General features: G+C 42.7%; 1 protein-coding gene across 1 annotated transcript in view; it reads right to left on the reverse strand.

The window, feature by feature from the left end:
- Window positions 1-14201: 14201 nt before the first annotated feature.
- The window catches only part of LOC124775727, a 118994-nt gene continuing 112293 nt past the window's right edge, over window positions 14202-20902 (reverse strand). Inside the window, exons 4-5 of the mRNA XM_047250554.1 lie at window positions 15901-16765; window positions 14202-14609 (exon numbers count right to left, since the gene is read on the reverse strand). Of these exons, the coding sequence (XP_047106510.1) occupies window positions 14202-14609; window positions 15901-16765 (1273 nt within the window). The remainder of the gene's footprint in view (window positions 14610-15900; window positions 16766-20902) is intronic.

Genomic DNA, 20902 nt, shown 5'->3' on the forward strand with positions numbered 1-20902 from the left:
TACTTTCTGTTCCAATTAACCTCAGTTTGATTCTTCTACAATAGGTCTCATCATAAAGTTTTAATCATGACCTAAAAAAAGTTTAAAAATTAATTTTTGTGTTTTTGCTGATGCATGTTAGCATTCCTGGTCCACATTGTGGTTCCCGTGACGCAATGAAAAGATGGAAATAGAAGTGACTCAAGTCAACGGTAACTGTTTTCTCAAAGAAATATATATCTTACCTTTAGGTATTACTATTAGGTACCTACCTGTTGTTTCACATTTCCCATTATTTGAAGGCTCAAGAAACTTCAGTCTTCCATCTTTCGCAATGCTCACTTTGTTGACCTGAAATACACAAACATGAGTGGGGTCTTCACTTCTGTCTAAATTGGAGGTATCTTATTTTCTCTGTGACATAGTAGGCAGGCTAGTTATCACTGAAGAAACATAGCGACGATGACATTTAACTAGAGTCAAAATGTTGCATATCGGCGAATGATCACAATAGAAATGATTACTGCGAGCAGATACTAATGTATGTGGTATAACAGCCTGCACCATTTAAGGCATTGACTTAGAACCTGAAAGTGGTGAGTATCACAACGTCTAAATGATAACAAAAGCTTTGTGTTCTGCTTTACGGCAGGTCTTGTCATGGGGGAAGCGTCGTCAGAGAGATCCACCGCATGAGCGTCTAGGGAAGTGATTCCAGTGGTGGTTTCCCTTTGCCTTCCACTGTTGATGATGAAATGATAATGAGGACAACACCCAGTCCCTGAACAGAGAAAAATCTCCGAAGCAGCCGGAAATCGAACCCAGGCCCCTTCGCGTGACAGACCGCCTCGCTGACCACTCAGCTATCGGGGCAGACAATAAGTGCTACCCTCCATCTCTTAGTTAAGTCATGGTAATGAAGTGGAGTTTGTGTGCCAGTCAGTTGTATGGAAGTGTGCAGTACTGTGGGTCGATGTGTCAATGTGACAGAAAGGGCCTACTGCATTTGTGAACCCGTGACCATCTTGTGAGTAGTAGGGTGGAGCGATATGGAACGATTTCTGAGACAAGCCAGTCACTTGGTCATAGCCTCCATAAAAAATAAAAAAATAAAAATAAAAAAACAACGAGAGAGAAAGAGGGGGGGGGGAGAAACAGAGATATCGCTCTTAAGTTACAGGGGTTGGACAAAAGTATGGAAATATGCAAACACCGCAAAAAATGCTTGTTTGAATATTAGATGCCTGCCAAGACCACAGATGCCACTTTTATATCCGACCAACCAAACGGCACGGTCAGTCATGGTCAGAACAGTGTTCTGTGTGGTGGTGAGTGCAGTATATCAGACTATAGAGCTTCTGAGGATGGCCAAGTTGTTGGTGCTTATATGGTGGATGTTTCCATAACAAAGATACCATAAAGGTTCCAAGAGGCTCTGTACCGAATACCGAATATTTATACTGCATATAGATAATTCGGAAATCCATCATCTTTTAAGTGACAATGTGGATGGAAGTGTGTGTTGAGTGATTGTGACAGATGATCATTGAAGAGGATTGTAACAAAAAGTAAGAGGATGACAGCTTCAAAACTGCAGGACGAACTGGAATTCCAAAACTACACATAAGTGATGCAAATGCATGTAACAGGAAAACATGGTGCCTAAGCCAAAATTTTTGACTATGGGACAATGGAAGTTTTCATCTGGCATATGCTTGCTGCCAAAGGTGAAACATGATGGGGGCTCAGTGATGATTTGGGCAGCCATATCGTGATATCTCGAATAACTAGCAAGGATTACGTGACCATTTTGGCTGACCAGCTCCATCTCAAGGTTCAATTTGTGTTCCCTCCATTGGTGCACTGCTGTAAGTTATTTGAATTCGTTATACAGGTATTGCACATCTGATTTACCACATAGGGACTGAATCGTCTCGGAATTACCTTTCTTCCATAGAATCCTATTTAAGGTCCTACAAAAACAATACAGGTTACTTGTCATAGTACACCAGTGAGATTTTAAATCTCTGGTCATTACAGCAGTGTTAGCATTTTGAAACATAAATGAGGGAAAGCATATCTAGTGGGGTGGTTATTATCACATGCAAATGCAATTCTTAATAGTCATGTCATGCAGAAGTCGTAGGAACATGCCAATTTTTTAGTTGTGGGAAAAGGTTACCACTAAAGAAGAATAGTGATGGATAGGCACATAGTTGGAAAAATTGCCAAATTGTAAAGTAACAATTACAGATACATAACTGCTGATGACAGCAAACAATTTGCATTTCAAAACCATGAAGATCCATTTGTTGTATGTCATGAAGACTCTAACATTTATAGGACATTTATTAATGAGAAGAATGTAGGGAAATGCAGTACCATATGGCAGTGTTCTAAGTTCCTATATAATGCACAAATGACTAGAGCATATACTCTTATTGGACTGGATGACGTTTCTATTACACATCCAGTCTGATTTGGTACTTAACTGACATGGATAGTTCAGTGTTATTGTCTAAGATCATGTGTTGCATTTTCCTCTGCGGCTATACTTCGCCTTTTAGTATTACATTAAAACATAATCATTCCACAAATATCGCATAAGTCTAATTTGGGACTGCTTTGTCATATAGGTCTGTAAAATCATTTTGTTCGTAACAGGAACCTTAAACGACACTAGGAGTTGCATGAAAGATGTGATTATCAGTTTTTCTTTGGGATGACACCAGCAACAAATTGTAAAAACGAAATTGCAAATACCTACCGAAACACTACAGAAAATGAACCCAACGGCTCTGAGTAGGGGTAGTCTGTATCTCTGACCGCCACACAAACGAGCAAATTACTAGAGATAAGTACAATTGTTGACTTTTCTCTTCCATGAGAAGGACAATGCTACAGTGAGAGAAATCCTGGAAAGCAATCTGAGGAGATATAAAAGCCCTATTGCAACTGAGGAAAAAATGTATGCTTCTGTGCATTGTAAAACGAGGTGGGAGCGTTATTTGTAGTATCTAAGCTTGTATGTCAAGTATTATAGACCCTACTGTGTTTACACAATGTGTAGATAGCCTCTTTATATACACCCACCACACCCACCCTGTAACAAGAGAATATGATGGCGTATGTGGTGTGACATCCAGCTGCCCACGATCAGTCTGCCATGAGAGAATGACGAATTTTAGTACATAGTACAGCCATAATGAAATCGGTTACCGTACAGTTCTCACTACGGAAAAATATGTCAGGATGATGAAATGTTGAATATACCTCTTTCTGGGAATAAACTCAGTGACTAATAGACAAGTTGCACTGGGGCAGGCTTTGGGTGGACAACACACATTCTTTGCTTGTTTTAAATAACGACATCTTTATTTTTCCTGTTCTGTCCTGGTGGTGATGGTCTTAATTAAAGGTTCCCTTATAACTGTCTAGGTAATTTAGTCTTAGGTGGAAGTAGAACTACTCCTAGTAAATCACTGTGCTGTTCAAATCAGCCTTTGGGTTTATGGTAGCCTAGTTTAAGATTCAGAATAAAAGTAATACATAACGCGCTCTGGTATTCAATACAGTGAAGAGCTATGAGAAGCACATAATTTAACTTGAAAAGTAAATATTTAGTATCAGTGAAGTCATGAAGAAGTAAGGACACGGGACAAAAAATCAAACAACTCGAGCAGACATCATACTAATTCTGTCTAACACCACCTCTAGCCTCGCTAATGGTGCAACAGGCCAAAGAAGATCGTGCATAAGCTGCTTCAGGACTGCTGAACTCAGCTGAATCATTGATGATTATATCCGACAGAGCTAGGTTATTGTAAGGATGTTGTTCTACACAGTCCCAAACATTGACTATGGAATTAAGATTGGGCGATTTAACACACCTATCGAGAGTGTGCATGCAGCCCTGCGAACACTGCTCTTGTCATCTCACAACACTTGGTGACAGACAATTTTTAAAAATATACTTCCTCGTTCTTCATGATGGCTTCAATGGCTGGGTGAAAACATGGTACAAAAGGCACCACCAAAACATCACAATAACACTTGTGACGTGAATTACACCGTTCTGCCCCTGTACGTTATGATCTTTCTATTACCATGTTTCCTACATCAGTTACACGGGTGCCAGTGAAACACCTTTCCTTGTAGACATTCAGGACACACTACGCTAGTTCTGCACAAACAATCAACTTCATTAACGAGAGGGGTAGGGTAGAGCAGTTTCTGTGTCAATGGACCCATTGTTCTCCTTATGTAAACAAACCACTCATAGTGCTCGTACGTTACGTTCATGTAAGTCTAATTTATGACCAAAATGTAAACAAACCAGTAACTTGGCTGGATCCCTTAAGTAAACAAAAGGCCACCATATGCTGTTAGCTTTATCCAAATTACTACAATTTATGGCCCAAAACTTGATCACTGCATTTGCTTAGCTAGCCTAATTTATCACCTACCAAAAATAGTCGACACATTATGGCATCACTATTACATTGCTCAAGTTCAGTCCTACAACAGAGCTTGTAAAAACGACAAGAAATTAAAATAATTGAAGTAGAAATGTTTCTACAGATATGTAAGTACACGCACTGTAGATCATGCACAAGACATCACTAACTGACTCGAATATCCCACGTTTACACAATTACCTTAACTTGTGGTGTTAGCATGAACCACTAGGAATTTGTCACATTAAATTATCCAGAGAGAAAATCTGAAGCCAAAAGCAATGCTTCTGGTGGGAGCAGTGTTGCCACACTGAAAATGGTTAGTAATGTGCGAACTTTTCAAACAATTTGTCGAATAAAACGTACAGCGCTGACCACTGATCGACTGCAAACTTTGGATCCATAGTTTGGCAATTAACCACTCAGCCACCGAGTTAAGCCAGGAAAATCTATGGTGGATTAAAATTGCACGTCGGACCTCTGACCTAGATTTCTACCTTATACTGGAAACGTTTGTGTGAGTAGGCTACAAATCGACTAATCCTTGGTCTCTCTCCACTTAGATACTACCTTCAACACGTAAGGAACCAGTGAGTAATGATAAGAATTAAAACATGCTATGGTAATCCACAGAGAAATATGAACAAAGTAATCCTCCTGTGGGAGCAGCGTTGCTGTACCGAATGTGGGTTAGTAGGGTGCGAACTTATCACACAGTTCGTCACTATCAGGATGACAGTAGGTCGTTAAACGCCCACAACTCAGCAGTGAGGTCGCTGACCCAATCCGAAGTTGGATTCATTCCGAGTAAGGGGCAGAGCACCTTACTTTATCATAATCTTCCATACAAGTGTTTCTGAGTAGCTTATGAGAAAATGAAGGCCGTTGAGATAACAACAATCTGTGATAAGCAGATATTATTGCGAGGGTAAGGGTACTAATGAATTATATGACTTGCAGATAGAATAACTTCTTACGTAAAGAGCACAAATAGCATTAAATCGTGATTTCACTTAAATGATCTACAAAACGCTGAGCATTAAATGAAAGAGTCCGGTAGCAGTTTCGATTTCGTTGTGTAGTGGCGTAGTGAGAATATTCTGTCTCTTTCCGAAGTTATGTTCATGCAAGTCTAATTTATGACCCAAATGTGAACAAACCAGTCACTTTTGGCTGAAGTTTTATTTGATCATAAGGTATCAAAAAGTCCTTGTAAAACTTAGTAGACCTACGTGCAGAAACTATCCCTTGTCTGGTCCATATCCGGACAGCAGTACTTTGTGACAGAGACTCATACTTCTTGGCAAAGAAACATACAGTGTTAGTGTTGAAGATTACTCAGGAGGGCTAAGTATTTTCGCATTTAGGGCTGTTAAATAACGACGCAAGCTACTTTAAAACAACTTCTTGTGACCGGCATCAGTTACTTGCTTTTTAAAAATGGTTCTCAGGTCTGAAAATCACCTTTATTAAACCTCAGTGTCGCCACCGACCGCACTCATCAAACGTTAGTCGCCATTGACGTGATTGTCCTTGATCAGTCTGTGTATGACTTCGAACTGTCGTTTGAAAGAAAACTTTTGGATAAAGCCCATCATAATTTCGGTTCTTTCAAAGAAGAACTGTAGAAATTTTCCGCCATATGCAAGCCACGATTAATGCCTCATTCGCTCATATTCTTTCGGTATTTCGTGTGCCATATTCATTTATTTTCTTTATTATTCTGCATTACACATTGTTATGTCTTCATCTTGAGATCATATTCATTTTTCTGATAGAGTTTTCTACAGTGATGCCAACTTCAATGGGAAATTCTTTCAGTGTTGGTCACGGCTTGCCCCATTCTTTGGGTCTGCGCTTGTTTCATCAGTAACTACGACTTTCTTTGTATCGTAATGGGTTCGTGGTATATTTGAATGTGTGTGTATTAGTATCGTTTCCCTGTATAGACATTTTCTGAGTGTTTATTCTGGTTAATGTAGACTCCTTCGAAGACAGCCAGTGGGTGATATGCGTAAGAGAAGTGACTCAATAAAATATATTTCTTTGTAAGATAAAGTAATTGTTTTATATAGGTGCAACCGTTACCCCTGCACCTCATGTCATTTTGAAAATGAACCAGCATGTTTGTTTTGCTGATAACATTGTATCGATAGTCTAATGTACAGCTAAACTTCATCAACAACTTGGGTACAGAAAGTTAAAAAGTAACTTGAAAATCAGTTACAACACGATTCAAAAACATGTAATCAACGTGATGAAAGAGAATAGAATAAATTAATAACGAACTTATAGCTCAGTATATAAGCTTTTTTCTCTTCAAGTAAGGTAGTATCGATTGCAAAATCTTATTTATTTAGAGCGCTATTCCCTGTCGGTACGTGATATTGCGTCAGTGGGACTGACTCCAACCCTTCGTTTGGACATAATAAATCATTACACCTCATCACTTTCTCCTTAGCCATGTGATCACTGCCCTTCAAACGTTCCCTCGTAACACTTCCGTATCGAGGGTTTGCTTGAGAGATTTCCCTAGGCTCGACCTTCCGAAGTCCTCATCTTCCGGAGTGGCTATTATTGCATCCTTTGACACAGACACCTACCATCCGGCAGAGTTATCTACACTAATGGAAATCATCTGTTCTCCATTACTTTCCTTCTCATACGCCAAAATCCTGCGGATAAAACAATACGAGCTGTCCAACTCTTCATTGCTTAAGAGGGGTTGAACCACATATAATGTTTCCCTCTGCAAATCGGAATCCCCTGAAACTTACACTATCTTTCCCGTACCTGCTGGCATTTCATCTTATTGGACGATCTTTACTGAAAACGTACTCGGTTTAGTTAGTCTCACCCCCACGCCAGGTGAACCTTGGGCTATTGCCTCGGTTGCCAGTGTTCCCCAGTCGAAATAAAGTCTCACTGAGTTCCACTGTGCTTTACAAAAGATCAATCTTAGCATGATGTTTGTCGAGAAAATGTAGTCAGTTAATCACTGAATAACCTTCGCCTACGCACAACAACATCTACATGCGTTCCCAATCGAAAACTACAGTACTGCCGTACGCAATAATACCACCGTCTTACCGCCAACATCACTTAAGCTATACCGTGGTGGCCCTAGTGCTCTCTTTCCAGCGAGGTCCATACTGATAACGGACACATTCGCACCAGAGTCCACCAAGAATCTCGTTCCCTGCCTCCTACTAATCCCACTGGACTGAATTCCGTCTGTGCACAAACTTGTGCGGTATTACGGTCTATCGGGACTGCCTTCCGAAAGTTGGAGTACTGCCGTTTGCATTTAACGGCTGCTTCCCTTGCCGGACCTTCCCACCCTTCCTACCTCCACACTCAAATGTCCGGTGGCCCACTATCCCATATGCATAGAACTCTGGTTGCTTACACAGCTTCCGTAACATGTCCCTCCCGACCACATCTGTAACATTTGACTTCAGAGGCAAATATGTGGTGGACCACTCTCTGCGTTCTGCCCATATCCACATCCTCTACAAGTGTTGGAAACCTAAGAGCTGACTCTAAGTCCTCTGTGTTTTCCATCCGTACCCTCCATGACATTTCAGCGGGTATACCTTACAAAAAAAAAACTCCGCCTCCTTTAACAGTACCCTATTAACGTCTGCATTCTGGGTCCCACACATTCGTCTTTACACTTAACTTACGGATTCTGTATGAGAATGCTTCCACAGACTCGTTGCGCTGCATTGACAATGTACTTAATCTCTCCCGAAAAAATCGCGCACTGTTCTGATTTTGATGCCGCTGGCACAACCCACTCCTGGAAAGTATGTGCTTTTCTCACTGTCTCGTGGTAGGTACCTTATGCGTGCTTTGGTGTCCACCGACAAACGCAATCTAGGACCATACTGTGTTACTTCATCTGACCACCAATACGAACCGGCAGCGTCACTAAATCCTTAACGAAAACTGTAACGTCCTCTGTTACCTTGCCTGAGAAAGTATTAATCAGTGCCACCACTCGCGGCTTCGTGGGTGTAGAGCTGTCTGCGGTCACTGACTGAGATGCCCTGGGCGGACGGCTGTAGGTGTTAAACCTCACTACAAACGAAGGCGGTCGGCTGTTTCCCTTCGTCTCTCTGCGTGAGGTCCTCGAGCTGCACTAGAGGGAGCAGTCAGCCGTTTCCTGGGCTACCGGCGCAGCCAACAGGCGCGGTGGCCCCTTAGCGCTATGTCTGCAAGTCTGGGCGGTCGGACGCCAATGCAGCGGATTTCCATTGACATTGGCACTGGCCGATGCACGCACGCCGCCTTCGATGCACTAAAGTCAATGACACACTTGCCGGTGTCTCTCTCCACGCTTTCACGTCAGTCAACCCTCTCTACGAAACCTTGTCTCTCGGTCGTTTTTACATATTACAGCACCTGAGCTCAGGGGCTTGTAACAGTTTCCGATACGTTATGACGGAAAGTGTTCGTCCACGTTCAATACTACATTTTGGTGAGAGAGTTGGTTTCGGTGAGTGAGACTGTGGCACTTAGGCTAGATTGCGTGGTACCGCTCAGCACAGTGTGGTGCAATATGTCTAAGTTTTATTTATATTATTTTTCCTGTTTAGTCTCGCTGTCAGATTTAGTTGTGTACACGATGTTTAGAGCTACTTTTCTGTAGGCACAGGAACCTATGGACTTTACTTTGGTTCACATGGCTCTGAGCACTATGGGACTTAACCTAAGGACGTCACACACATCCATGCCCTAGGCAGGATTCGAAACTGTGACCCTAGCAGCAGCGAGGTGCTGGACTGAAGCGCCTTGACCGGCTCGGCCACAGCGGCCTGCGGACTTATCTTTGTTTAGATGTGATGGTGTAATTGAGTGCCAGTGAGGTGTCCATTTTGAAATTTGCTGGGCACCGATTGCCGTGTAGCGGAGTTGTAGCAGCTGTTTGTTCTGTATTTAGGCATACTAGTCATCTGTGTAGTAGTACTGAGTGTAGATGGGCACTGATTCGCCAGAAGAATTAATTTGAGATTACGTTTTTTGTGTTGGGATAAATGTATTGCTTTTTTAAAAAAAGAATCAGTTGAATTAAACTGGAAGTAGGATACGCAAAATAGTGGAAACACGTTCTATTACTTTAGATACAGTTTCTCCCTTAACTCAATACGTGCAAGCGTTAACACAACTATTTGAGGGCACGACACAGAGAAATTTCGAATTTAGTTACAGGCTCGTAGACGAAGTCACGGTCAGTCGCAATCAGAGTTACGGGAAAGTCAGTCTGGATTGAGAGTGCCTCCTTCTACTCCGTATGACCACAACTTAAACGATCATCTTTCCCTCTGGTTCTAGATGCGGACAGAATGGCGACACGACTACCTCCCATCCCCTCCCCTCCCCACCACGAGTCACCGGGTTCGTTTATTTACACGTCTTTTCTCTACGGCTCTGACGTATAGCCTCTGAACAGGACAAGCGAAGTGCTCTTCAATAATTACGTCACCTTTCCACAGTCCGCTTTCGTCCCTACACACAGGTCACTAGGCGCTATTGTAACTCCAACGCATGGGTCCTGCCCTCATTACTTCACACTTGTAGACAGTGCCCACTGGGTCGTGCTTTCCCGCCTGCGAGCGGTGTCGTAAACCTGCCTCGGAGAATCGTTTGCTAAATATCAACATTGCTGGCGCCTGCCATCCGATGTGATAATCGGTACCTTAACTACTACCTTCCAGCCATAGCTGCCCGAAATTTACAAATATTCCCCAAATCCACGCCTGTATTTATTTATCGCGCAGGAGTACACTCCACGGAAGATAGTCAGTGGGTGAATCACATAAGGACATGTGATTATATACATCTGGGATTCAGTCAAAATAATGGTTTTATTCTAGATCCATGTTGTCGAGCGAGGTAAACGTGCCGTCTGGGGCGCCTTGCCATGGTTCTCACAGCTCTCCCCAACGGAGGTTCAAATCCTCCCTCGGGCATGTGTGTGTGGGTTGTCCTTAGTGTAAGTTAGTTTCAGTTAGTTTAAGTCAAGTATTTTTACCAGGAAATATCTGAACCGTCTTCAGTTTTCTGATGACGTACTGAAACCCTCTAGTGTACATAGCCCGCAGCTTGTGGTCTCGTGGTCGCCATCTCGCTTCCCGAGCACGGGGTCCCGGGTTCGAAGCCGACGGGATCAGCGATTTTCACCTGTCTCGGGATGACGGGGTGTTTGTGTTGTCCTCATCATTTCATCATCATTCATGAAAGTGGCGAGATTGGACTGAGTAAAGATTGTGGAATTTGTGCGGGCGCTGATAACCGCGCAGTTGAGCGCCCCACAAACCAAACATCACCATCATCACCTAGTGTGCATACTACTGAACAACAAATATGAGAATATAATAGGAAAAGTCTGAAAATATACTTAAAAACCGACCACAAGAAGTTTAAAGTAAAGTATAAAAACATATTGAAAGAGAATTCTAGGAATTAATAATGAAGTCATAAAACCAGTGGATGAGATCCTATTTTTAGGGCAGCTTGCACACGGCTACCACATAAGCAGACTAATAAATAAACAAATGAGTAAAAACAGCTTGGAGTGCTTTAGTACATTAGAGTTTTCAAAACTAAGTTTTCTCTCTGCTTTTCATAGAATTTATAAAACAATATGTATTGCCTTTATGCAGAGACAATTCAATATCAGGGTTGTTCAGCAAACGCAGGAGAGGTGTACTCTGGGAATCAACAAGCGTTGGAAAAACAAGCAAGTAGATTATTGAATAGAGAGTAATGAAAGACTTTATTCTGACCATAATAAAAATAAATTGGACGTAGGCGCGATATGTAACCAAACAAATCGATGATTAGGGAACAATGAAGATATTTCTCAGTTGTAAGTGATAAGAAAAATTTGAGATGATCGTTTAAGATCAAATTGGATTTGTACAGCTGAACATCGCAATGGGTGGAAAAGTATGGAGGAAGCTATTCTCACGCAGTGGTTGTCAAGTGGGGAATGATATTGATGAGAAACCTTCCATTAGACGTTTCAGTTTTCATGTACGTTAGTGCAACAGCGACTCCTAGAAGCACTGTTGATGATCAGTCCTACAAATGAAATTCGAAATTTGTGATAAGGACCATGGGATCAAACTGCTGAGGTCTTTGGTCCCTAGACTTATGCGCTACTTAATCTAACTTAAACTAACTTACGCTAAGGACAACACACACACCCATGGCCGTGGGAGGACACGAACCTCCGATGGGGGGAGCAGCGCGAACTGTGACAAGACGCCCTGAGACCGCAAGGCTGCCCCGCGCTGCCCTGGAAATGACTGATCTCTTTCCACGTTCATGTTTAACTGCCACTACCAGTTCTACACTGTGTGACAAGAAAAGCGAATCAACCTGAAGAAATAGTCAGATGCTAATGTAACTTTGTTCACTTACACTCTGACGGCGGGTATGTACATGATTACTGAGTTGTAATACTCTGCGGCAGGTACAACGTTTATTGTTGTAACCAGTCCCAGTGGGCTATATAAACGGTGTTAACAGTGTTCAATGATGAGATCGCTGGATGGAGTGGCCGTGCGGTTCTAGGCGCTACAGTCTGGAACCGAGCGACCGCTAAGGTCGCAGGTTCGAATCCTGCCTCGGGCATGGATGTGTGTGATGTCCTTAGGTTAGTTAGGTTTAATTAGTTCTAAGTTCTAGGCGACTGATGACCTCAGAAGTTAAGTCGCATAGTGCTCAGAGCCATTTGAACCATTTGATGAGTTATCACTGTAAAGGACACGGAGATCCTGTATACTCGTATAAGACAGCATCAGCACCTGACAGAGAATGTGAAACTCCATTTGTCTGGCTGGTCGAATCACGCAGTATCCAGATTCATCGGGCATTCATATGTGACAATCGCCCAATGTCGAACTGCATTAGCATGTGAGGGCAACGCATATTCATCAGTGTTCCTGTCGATCGCCAATTGTGCACAAGGCTCTTTGCAACCCCTTCACGTCTGTCATAAAAGAACAACTGATAGACTCCCTGCTACATTCTCTATCGTCCTTCACCACTCACTGCACATTAGCAGCGGCTGGACAAGAGAATTACCAACCCATGCGTAGGCTGCCATTAACACAGCCCCAAATGCGGCTACATTTGGAGTAGCACGGTGTCTGGACAGCATGGTCTCCTGATAAATGGGTTCAACGATGAATCTTAGTTCTGCACTATCTGATGGACATGGTGTAAGGTTCCACTATTCCAATGTTTTGGAGAGGCACAAAAGTTTTGACTCTGAGATCATGATGTGGGGAGCCATCGAGTAGGGCTTCAGTTCATGGCTGACAGTGATTCAGGCAAATCTGATGGCCTAACAGTACAACACGAACTCCGTTCTGATGTGTTGCCTCTCATGCAGCAGTACCACGCTCTTGTTTTCCAAGCTGATGATGTTCGTCCACACATGGAAAATGACTCTGTGAACTGTCTGCCTGATCTTGAGGTTCCTCATGATCAGCAGAAACCCCAGATCTGGCCACGAAACGACATGTTTGCGACCAGCTTTAATATCAACTCCATCCTAATAAATCGTAATACTAGTGTGCTGGATATCACGGAGTAGGTACAACAGATGTGGCCCCGTTTGCTTGAATAGAATGTACTAAGGCTTTACAGTACTCGTCCAAACAAAATCGGCGCATGCATCCAGGTCCAGAGGGAGAGGGGGGGGGGGGGGGGGTGCAATTTCATCCTGATAAATGAATTCATGCTGCCAAGTTCTTTACAAATTAGATTCGATTTTACAAGCACTGAAATAACATCAAATACCCTCTCAACCCAAGAAGTTGCATTTCGTTTCCTCTTCATCCACTATAAGATTCATTTTTCTTGTTAGGCAGAGTGTCTACCATTTTTGTGCGCCATATTGGTGGAAGAACTGTCTTAATCATCCTGTTTGAGGATAAAAAGAATGCGCTTCAGCTGGATGCACTGACTCTGTAGTAGTCCTACGGAGACTGTTGGAGCCGACTGAAGTGGCCGTGCGGTTCTAGGCGCTGCAGTCTGGAACCACGAGACCGCTACGGTCTCAGGTTCGAATCCTGCCTCGGGAATGGATGTGTGTGATGTCCTTAGATTAGTTAGGTTTAACTAGTTCTAAGTTCTAGGGGACTACTGACCTCAAAAGTTGAGTCCCATGGTGCTCAGAGCCATTTGAACCATTTTGAGACCGTTGGAGAAATTAGTGTCGTTTGACGTTATTTTTCATGGCAGAATAATCCACGATATCCTTAAAATTGTAACTGTTTCATAATAAAACCACAGCATGAGTAGCCAGCAGGTGTCACATCATCTATGCATTTCTTGTGACAGTTAATAGGAATCCAAATAATGTGGAAAATCTAAAATTTTTATTAATGTTAGCATGACTCCAGCTAAAACGATAATAGAACACACAAGCCACCACAAGAAATGAAAACAGCTGTGAAAATTTCTTGCATTGAATTTTAATGGTAATATAGTATATTGCATTACAGAGCATTTCTTTATTAGTTGACAGGTAAATTTTCCTTCTGGTGCAATGAAGTCTTCAAATAATACAGAAACCATTGATGACATTGGATTGTTTTAGAAATAATTCCGCCAAAAAAAAAGAAACCAGTCATACCCTCAAAATTCTCATAAATTTCTATATTAAATTCAGAACTTTGAGAATAATTACAATACGCTGACATTTTGTTTCAGCTTTGTTTGACCTGGAGATACTAATGATGAGACTCAACTTTCTAGAAGACAGTTCCTCTCAAAAAATGGCGTCAAGTACTCGGCAAAGGACAAATACTCAGGATTTGTGTAGCATTTCTGTAACAACTTGTCCACATTGGCTGCATAGTTGGGTGACGATGTATCGAGGTCGAAATCGACTGCCTCTAGGTTGAGCATGACAGGCAGCAGGTTGTAGGTGCAGAAGACCCCTACTGGTGCCAGCTGCTTCATCTCTCTCCTCAGCTGCTCCAGTGGGTAGGCATCCGCCTGTTGCTGCAGCCCCAGGGCTCGCAACGTGTGCTGCAGGGTGCTGTGGTACTCGGACAGCAGCAGGTCCATGTGCCGCTGCAGCACCTCCAGGCTGGTGCTCGTGTGCAGAAAGTACTGCAGGTCCTCCGCTGGAGATCCGATATGGGCTCCCTGAAAAATCCAACAGTAATGAATTAATCACCGACCGCCACAAGATACAAGCATCTGTATGGCAGCGAGGCGTTTCTAATACGGAAATAAGAAGAACATAATAACATGAGGAACATTTCCCAGTATACACTCTCCAGGATCTTTTGCATTCCAACTCTCGACAAATAAATATGGGTCGCTGCACTCGCACCTACAGTCTGCACCGTGACCACCACTTTATTTTTCCTGCTATGGTCTGTTCACATCCGCAATTGAATGTATGAAGGGACACAATTTAATATCACATCAACAGTGTCATTATGAGCTAACTGTCAGTTTCGATGTTTGATGAAGCTCAAGGGAAGAAAGCTATGCATGTTTAAGGATCTATCCCAGCATGAGCCTGAAATAATAGGAGGAAACTTCAGGAAATGCAAATCAGGACGGCCAGAAGAAGGATTGGTAGTCTGTTTCCCTCGAATATGAATTCCAGTGAAGAAGTCACACAGGCACGAGCAGTCTTCATAGAAATAAAAAAAAAAAAACATGAGAAGTGAGACAGGCCCCAGAACGATAACCTCTCTTATGGCTGCAGGAACATGGAGATAATTAAGCAGTTCCAGAGAAGACTGTAGATTCTTTTTAAGCAATTTTCCCCAGTCTGTCGTTGGTGTAAGGCATACGAAATGGAGTTCTCTAGAAAATCCCCCAAAGAATGGACATCTCCTCCACAGTGGAAAAGTCCACCATTGGTATAGAGAGCATTAAATGATGTCGTCAATATTATATCAAAAATAGAAAGCAGCAGTTCAGCTTATTCCATTTATGATCGACTGAAGTAATGAGTCTTTGTTATGTAAATGAATTGCGATTTGGATTCTTATTTAGTACTTTGGACTAGTGCAGTCGCTGAAGTTCTGTGTGATGTCAAGAACTCAAAATGTGTTAGACTGGTGCCCAGAATGAAAGACAAAAGGATTTAATGCCTATATGGAGGAAAAAATTGAGAAAGTGAAGTTTATCAGCAATACATGTCTCTTGCTCAGTACCAAGCAAGACAGAGAAGATTTCTAGTTATCATACAGCCCAATAAATAAATAAGAGAAAGAAAGTAAAGAAATGTTGGGAACTGTATATTCAGTCCTACTAATTTAGTATTACATCAGCCCTAGTAAACAGCATGTTTCCTTGGATGTCTTAGACACCACAGGGAAGCTGACATTTGCATAATTAAGTCAGAACTTTTGGGATAAGCATAGTACATTATCAGAATTATGAAATGGTTTGGAGCTTAAGTAAATTTGATTATTACCTGATAATCGTAGAATATGACTTCAAGCTCTTCTTTCGAGTACTGGAACATCATATTGTTCTTCTGAAAGTCCCCATGCAGCATGACAGTGAGTTTGTTGTCGCAGCTGCTAACGGCGTCAACAGCTCGCAGCAGCAACGTGTCCGCAAATTGTAAGAACTTGTCCTTATACCGCCGGAACCACGGATAGCGGTTGAGTATTTGAGCCATCTTTAGGACGGTTGTCTTGGTCTGCGACTGAAGCAGTGGGATCTGGCTGGAGCCAAAAGAGACGGACTCTCGCAGCAGGGGTTCGACTAGGGCGTCCTGGAGCGCATTCCTCGTGGTGGCAGCGTGAAAGCGTGCCAGCCCACGCATGGCGACCAGACAGTGCTCCAGATCCAGCCCGCGAGCCGAAGCGGCACTGGGGGCCTTGCGGAAGTCCGTGGCCACCACATCCTCCAGCAGCAGGCAGCCGCCTCCATCGCCGAACACGCCAAGGCAGGCGGGCCACAACGGCCGCCACGCGCCACCCTCAGCAGCCTTCAGCGCCGCCTCCGCAGCGGGAAGAGTCCTCGTGTACAGCGCACTCTCCCTCCGGAACAGCATGTCGGAGATGAGCGCGCCGTCTCCGCCTCTTTGCAGAGACACCTTCACCACCAGGCTGGCCACGCCTCCGTCGAGCGTCCGCCCCCGCAGCAGCAGTGTCTCGCTCATGAAGCCACCCCCGCCGCTGCAGGCGTTCTTCACCTGGATGCTCTCCTCCACCACATCGAAGCCTGCCTGTTTGAAGGCTCTGACCAGGAAATTGCTGCTGGCCCAGTCAGGATGGGATTCCTTCTCCACTATTTCTAGTACCATGTCTGCTGGTGTTTCGCTCAGGTACCTGGAAATAAAACATAATCTTCACTACTAATCCATAATGCTCTTGATGTGACAGTCAACCCAAAGAACACTTAGGTGTTAGCCTAGTCGGTAAAAATATCTTCATCTCTGAATAACTTCTGTACACTACAGTACACCCATTTGAACCCACTTGCTACAGCAAAGACGTGCTGTCCGATTTTTGGGCTACAGACTTCCACCCATCGCCAAATCGACTATTCCAAGATGCCACAGGATGTGTCCTATCTGACAAACTCTCTTTCCGTCAAATTGTACCACGAAGTTCTTTGTATCTCGTCTTCGTACTCTTTACCAGTTGTAAGGCATGTCAATGTAATCTACAGAATTCTGCCAAGGTACTATATTTCAAAATCTTCTAGCATCCACTAGGCTACTGTTTATCATTAATATTTCACTTCTATGAACTGCGATACAACAGACAAATATTTTCATAAAAGAATAGAAAATTCAAATAGACATTGTATTGGCCGAAGTGGTAACACAAGACACCAAGATTCTGCAAAGAAGAGAATATGATTGAAAGGAAAAATTACTATGTCATATTTCACTGGCGTCATGGCTAGCAGAATCAGATCATGTGCACAGTTGGACAAGGATGTGGACTAAAAGAGCAATCATAGAAACTTTACTTGTTTTGCGTTAAATTCTATATGAGGATAAGTCTCAAGTGATTTAGACGCTACTCCTCCTCAGAACAATTTTTATGTTTTAACCCCCTATGACCTGACTGGCTGTAGGCAGGGGCTTAGTTCACTGGCACTGCAGTTTGACATGTGTGCTGATAATACAATGAAGTAAGTTAAGCAAACTTCCACTACAAAAAAGTCTGGAGGCAAATAGGTAACACAGCACTTCAGACAACATCATATTTCATATCGAAAATGAAATAGATTTAGAATAACTGGTATTCAATGTAAACTACCTACTTATCATATCAAATGGTTCAAATGGCTCTGTGCACTATGGGACTCAACTGCTGAGGTCATTAGTCCCCTAGAACTTAGAACTAGTTAAACCTAACTAACCTAAGGACATCACACACATCGATGCCCGAGGCAGGATTCGAACCTGCGACCGTAGCGGTCTTGCGGTTCCAGAGTGCAGCGCCTTTAACCGCACGGCCACTTCGGCCGGCTACTTATCATATCATTTCGATTTAGACTATGCAGAATTAAGAAGATAATTGCAAACAGCAGAGTAACGACTTACTAACACTCCATTGACTCCCAGAAGAACTCACTCAGATATCGTACTTTAAGATGCAATGAAAGAAAGGGGCCGTCGATAGTAGATTATTGCAGTGGAACTACACTCACTTCAACGAAAGGTATTTTCTGGTGTCAAATAGTACCATTCATTTGAGGAACATATTTCTCAACTAAGAAGGCTACAAGCACAACATCATGTTGGATTGAAAAGTGTTTCACTGATAAATTACAAAGGCAGAATATGGAACCATTTAAAATGTATTGTTGCAAGAAGAAGACAGATTAGGATTTGATATCTCATGGACGAAGACGTCATTAAAAATGTCATGTAGAGTAGTTGCCAAAGAGTGGTGTAAGAAACTGGGTATAACCGAGTTGTATCAACCATGCCATCATTTGCCTCTAACGATTTAGCGTATCCACGAACTTAAATCAGGTTAACTGGATTCGGATATGAACGCATTTTTTTTATTACGAGATCGAAATTGGGACATACACAGTAAAAACTGCGTATTGCAGGTGAAAGGAGCCTTTGAAAACACCACGGTCGGCTTCTTCCCCCACCCTTGTTCAGAGCGAGGTACTGCATGTGACTGCTAATGTCAAAGAGCAGAGTGCTTTATAATAAATTTTCCTAAACGCTGAGGATCTGATTAATGGTTAGTAATGCTGTGTGAGTGTCTATAGACAATCTGAGACCACACAAGAATAACACGTAATGAATTTACACGACCATCCTAAAAGAGACTCACTGTCTGTCTGTCACTCTGAAGTCATCATAACAAGCCACGCCTAAGCAGCGAATAAAGACATATTGGTTCTATGACAAAGTACGTTCACTCACCTGGTAAGCAAGTAGCGCGCTGGAGATTCTCTGTCTGTGACTGATGCTTGCAATATGCGCTTGCTCGTATATATAATAAACGTACTGGGGGTTTATCTGTTGGGTGATAGGTTGATAATTTCTGTCCTTGGAAGATACATTGACTTCTTCTGATTACAGGCTCTTCAAGTTCATGCAACTGCGAAAATTGTCTATACGGACGATGCTGTAATTCGCAGATCTAATCTAAAAGATGTTATCTGCCTTTCGTAGTCCGAATGATACCCCTGAGTGAAGCTGCTATATCCCACGAGTTCCTTGACCTCCAGTAACATACCCCACTAATATCTAAGACATCCTGTGCAAATATCCCACTTGTATCACTTCAAGGGAAACAGTCACTCGTGTTAGAAAGTTAGCCAGTGCCAAGAAAACGGCTCAGGAATTCTTCCATGTTGTGGATACGTGGATAGATTGTCGATAATTGTGAGAGTGATAGGGTAATATCGCAGCTTACTCAATGTCACACGTAGAAGGAGTGCTGTTCACACTGAATATTTTTAAGTGCTTTTCAATGTCCGCCACCTTATTTGAGCAGTCTGCACGTCTGAGTGACACGCAGCAGGGCCGGATTCGATTCCCAGCTGAGTCGGAGACTTTCTCCGCTGGGGGACTCGGTGTTGTGTTGTGTTGTCCTCCTCATCATTTCTGCGTCATCGACGCGCCAAGTCACCCATTGTAGCGTCAACTGAAGAGACTTCCAACTGGGGGTCTAACGTTCCCAGACGGGGATTCCTGAGCATCAATGCCATACGATCCTCACATTTCATTTTCGTTTTTCAAAATCGACGGTATTCAATATTCCTCATTTGTGAGTTTCTGCAGCACTAAACCTATCACACGGTAGTAGAAACATTACATCTAAATATACCTTTAAGAGTATTTCAACGTTCTATCTTTCCCTTTCAACATAAAAATGAGAGGTTTGATGGAAGGTCTCGATCCGTTCATTGATTTTTGATAGGCAAAGTAATTTCTAAGATTTTCTTGTTGGTCTTTCACCAACGGTCTGACATTGGAGATTATTACAGACTTCACGGTTAGCTCTACTTATGGATACACCAGCTACTGTAAAGATCTATCAGTCAACTTCTCTTCACAATATACGATTGTACAAAATTTGGAGCAGAAAAATCTATTTCAGTTGACATGACGCAAGTTCAGTATTAACATGAAATCTAAATCCGCATATGTTAAGTAAGGTGATAAAAGACAGTAATGATCCAGCTTGGTTTAGATGTGAAAAAACCGAGGTTCTTAGACTGGCGAAGACATTTTACTTTCATCGTCACCAACGTATGCGAATAGTTCTGCAAACCACAGTTTGTAGTGCTGTAACCAGCGTCTTGTAGAAGTACAGGATACCTAAGCGCTGTGCACAATGTGGCTACTCGGTGAAGTCAGGAACTATGCGTCTTAAACACTTCCTGTTCTACTTCTTAATCATCTCTCCGTCGGTGTTACTGGGTGTAAACAGAGCGTGCAGTTCGTACAGTGTCATTTCTCAGTTTCTCGACATATTCGCTGACAGCGCGGCGAAGAGTAACGATCAGTGGGCCCTCTGCCATGCGACAGTCTTTTGGCGTCCCGCGTCGCCGCATGAGTTGTGCTTCACACCTAATGAACAGAACATGCTAGATGCGATTTTCACACATGGAAACTTTCACCTGGTCATCCCACTGCCTCCTCCTTCCATTCTCAATTTACCTTCTGATCGATATCCTATTAGATGCCCCACTGACCTCTCATTACGTCTGAAAAGTGTATTCGACACGCTTTGTTCTGTGACAAGATTCGCTGACAACATTACTATCATCATTGAAACTGAGGAAGAATTTCAGGACCTGTTGATGAAATTGACTCACAAATGTACACGGAATGTGGAATCAGGATATAACACTCAAAGAATATGATTATGAGTTGTAGGACTATTAATAGTGATAAACTTAACGTCTAAACTGGGGAGTACGAAGTAGACGACGTGAAGGACTTCTACCTTCTTCGATGCAAAATCACGTATGACGGA

The sequence above is a fragment of the Schistocerca piceifrons genome, chromosome 2 (assembly GCF_021461385.2).
Source record: "Schistocerca piceifrons isolate TAMUIC-IGC-003096 chromosome 2, iqSchPice1.1, whole genome shotgun sequence".
NCBI classification, from domain to species: Eukaryota; Metazoa; Arthropoda; class Insecta; order Orthoptera; family Acrididae; genus Schistocerca; species Schistocerca piceifrons.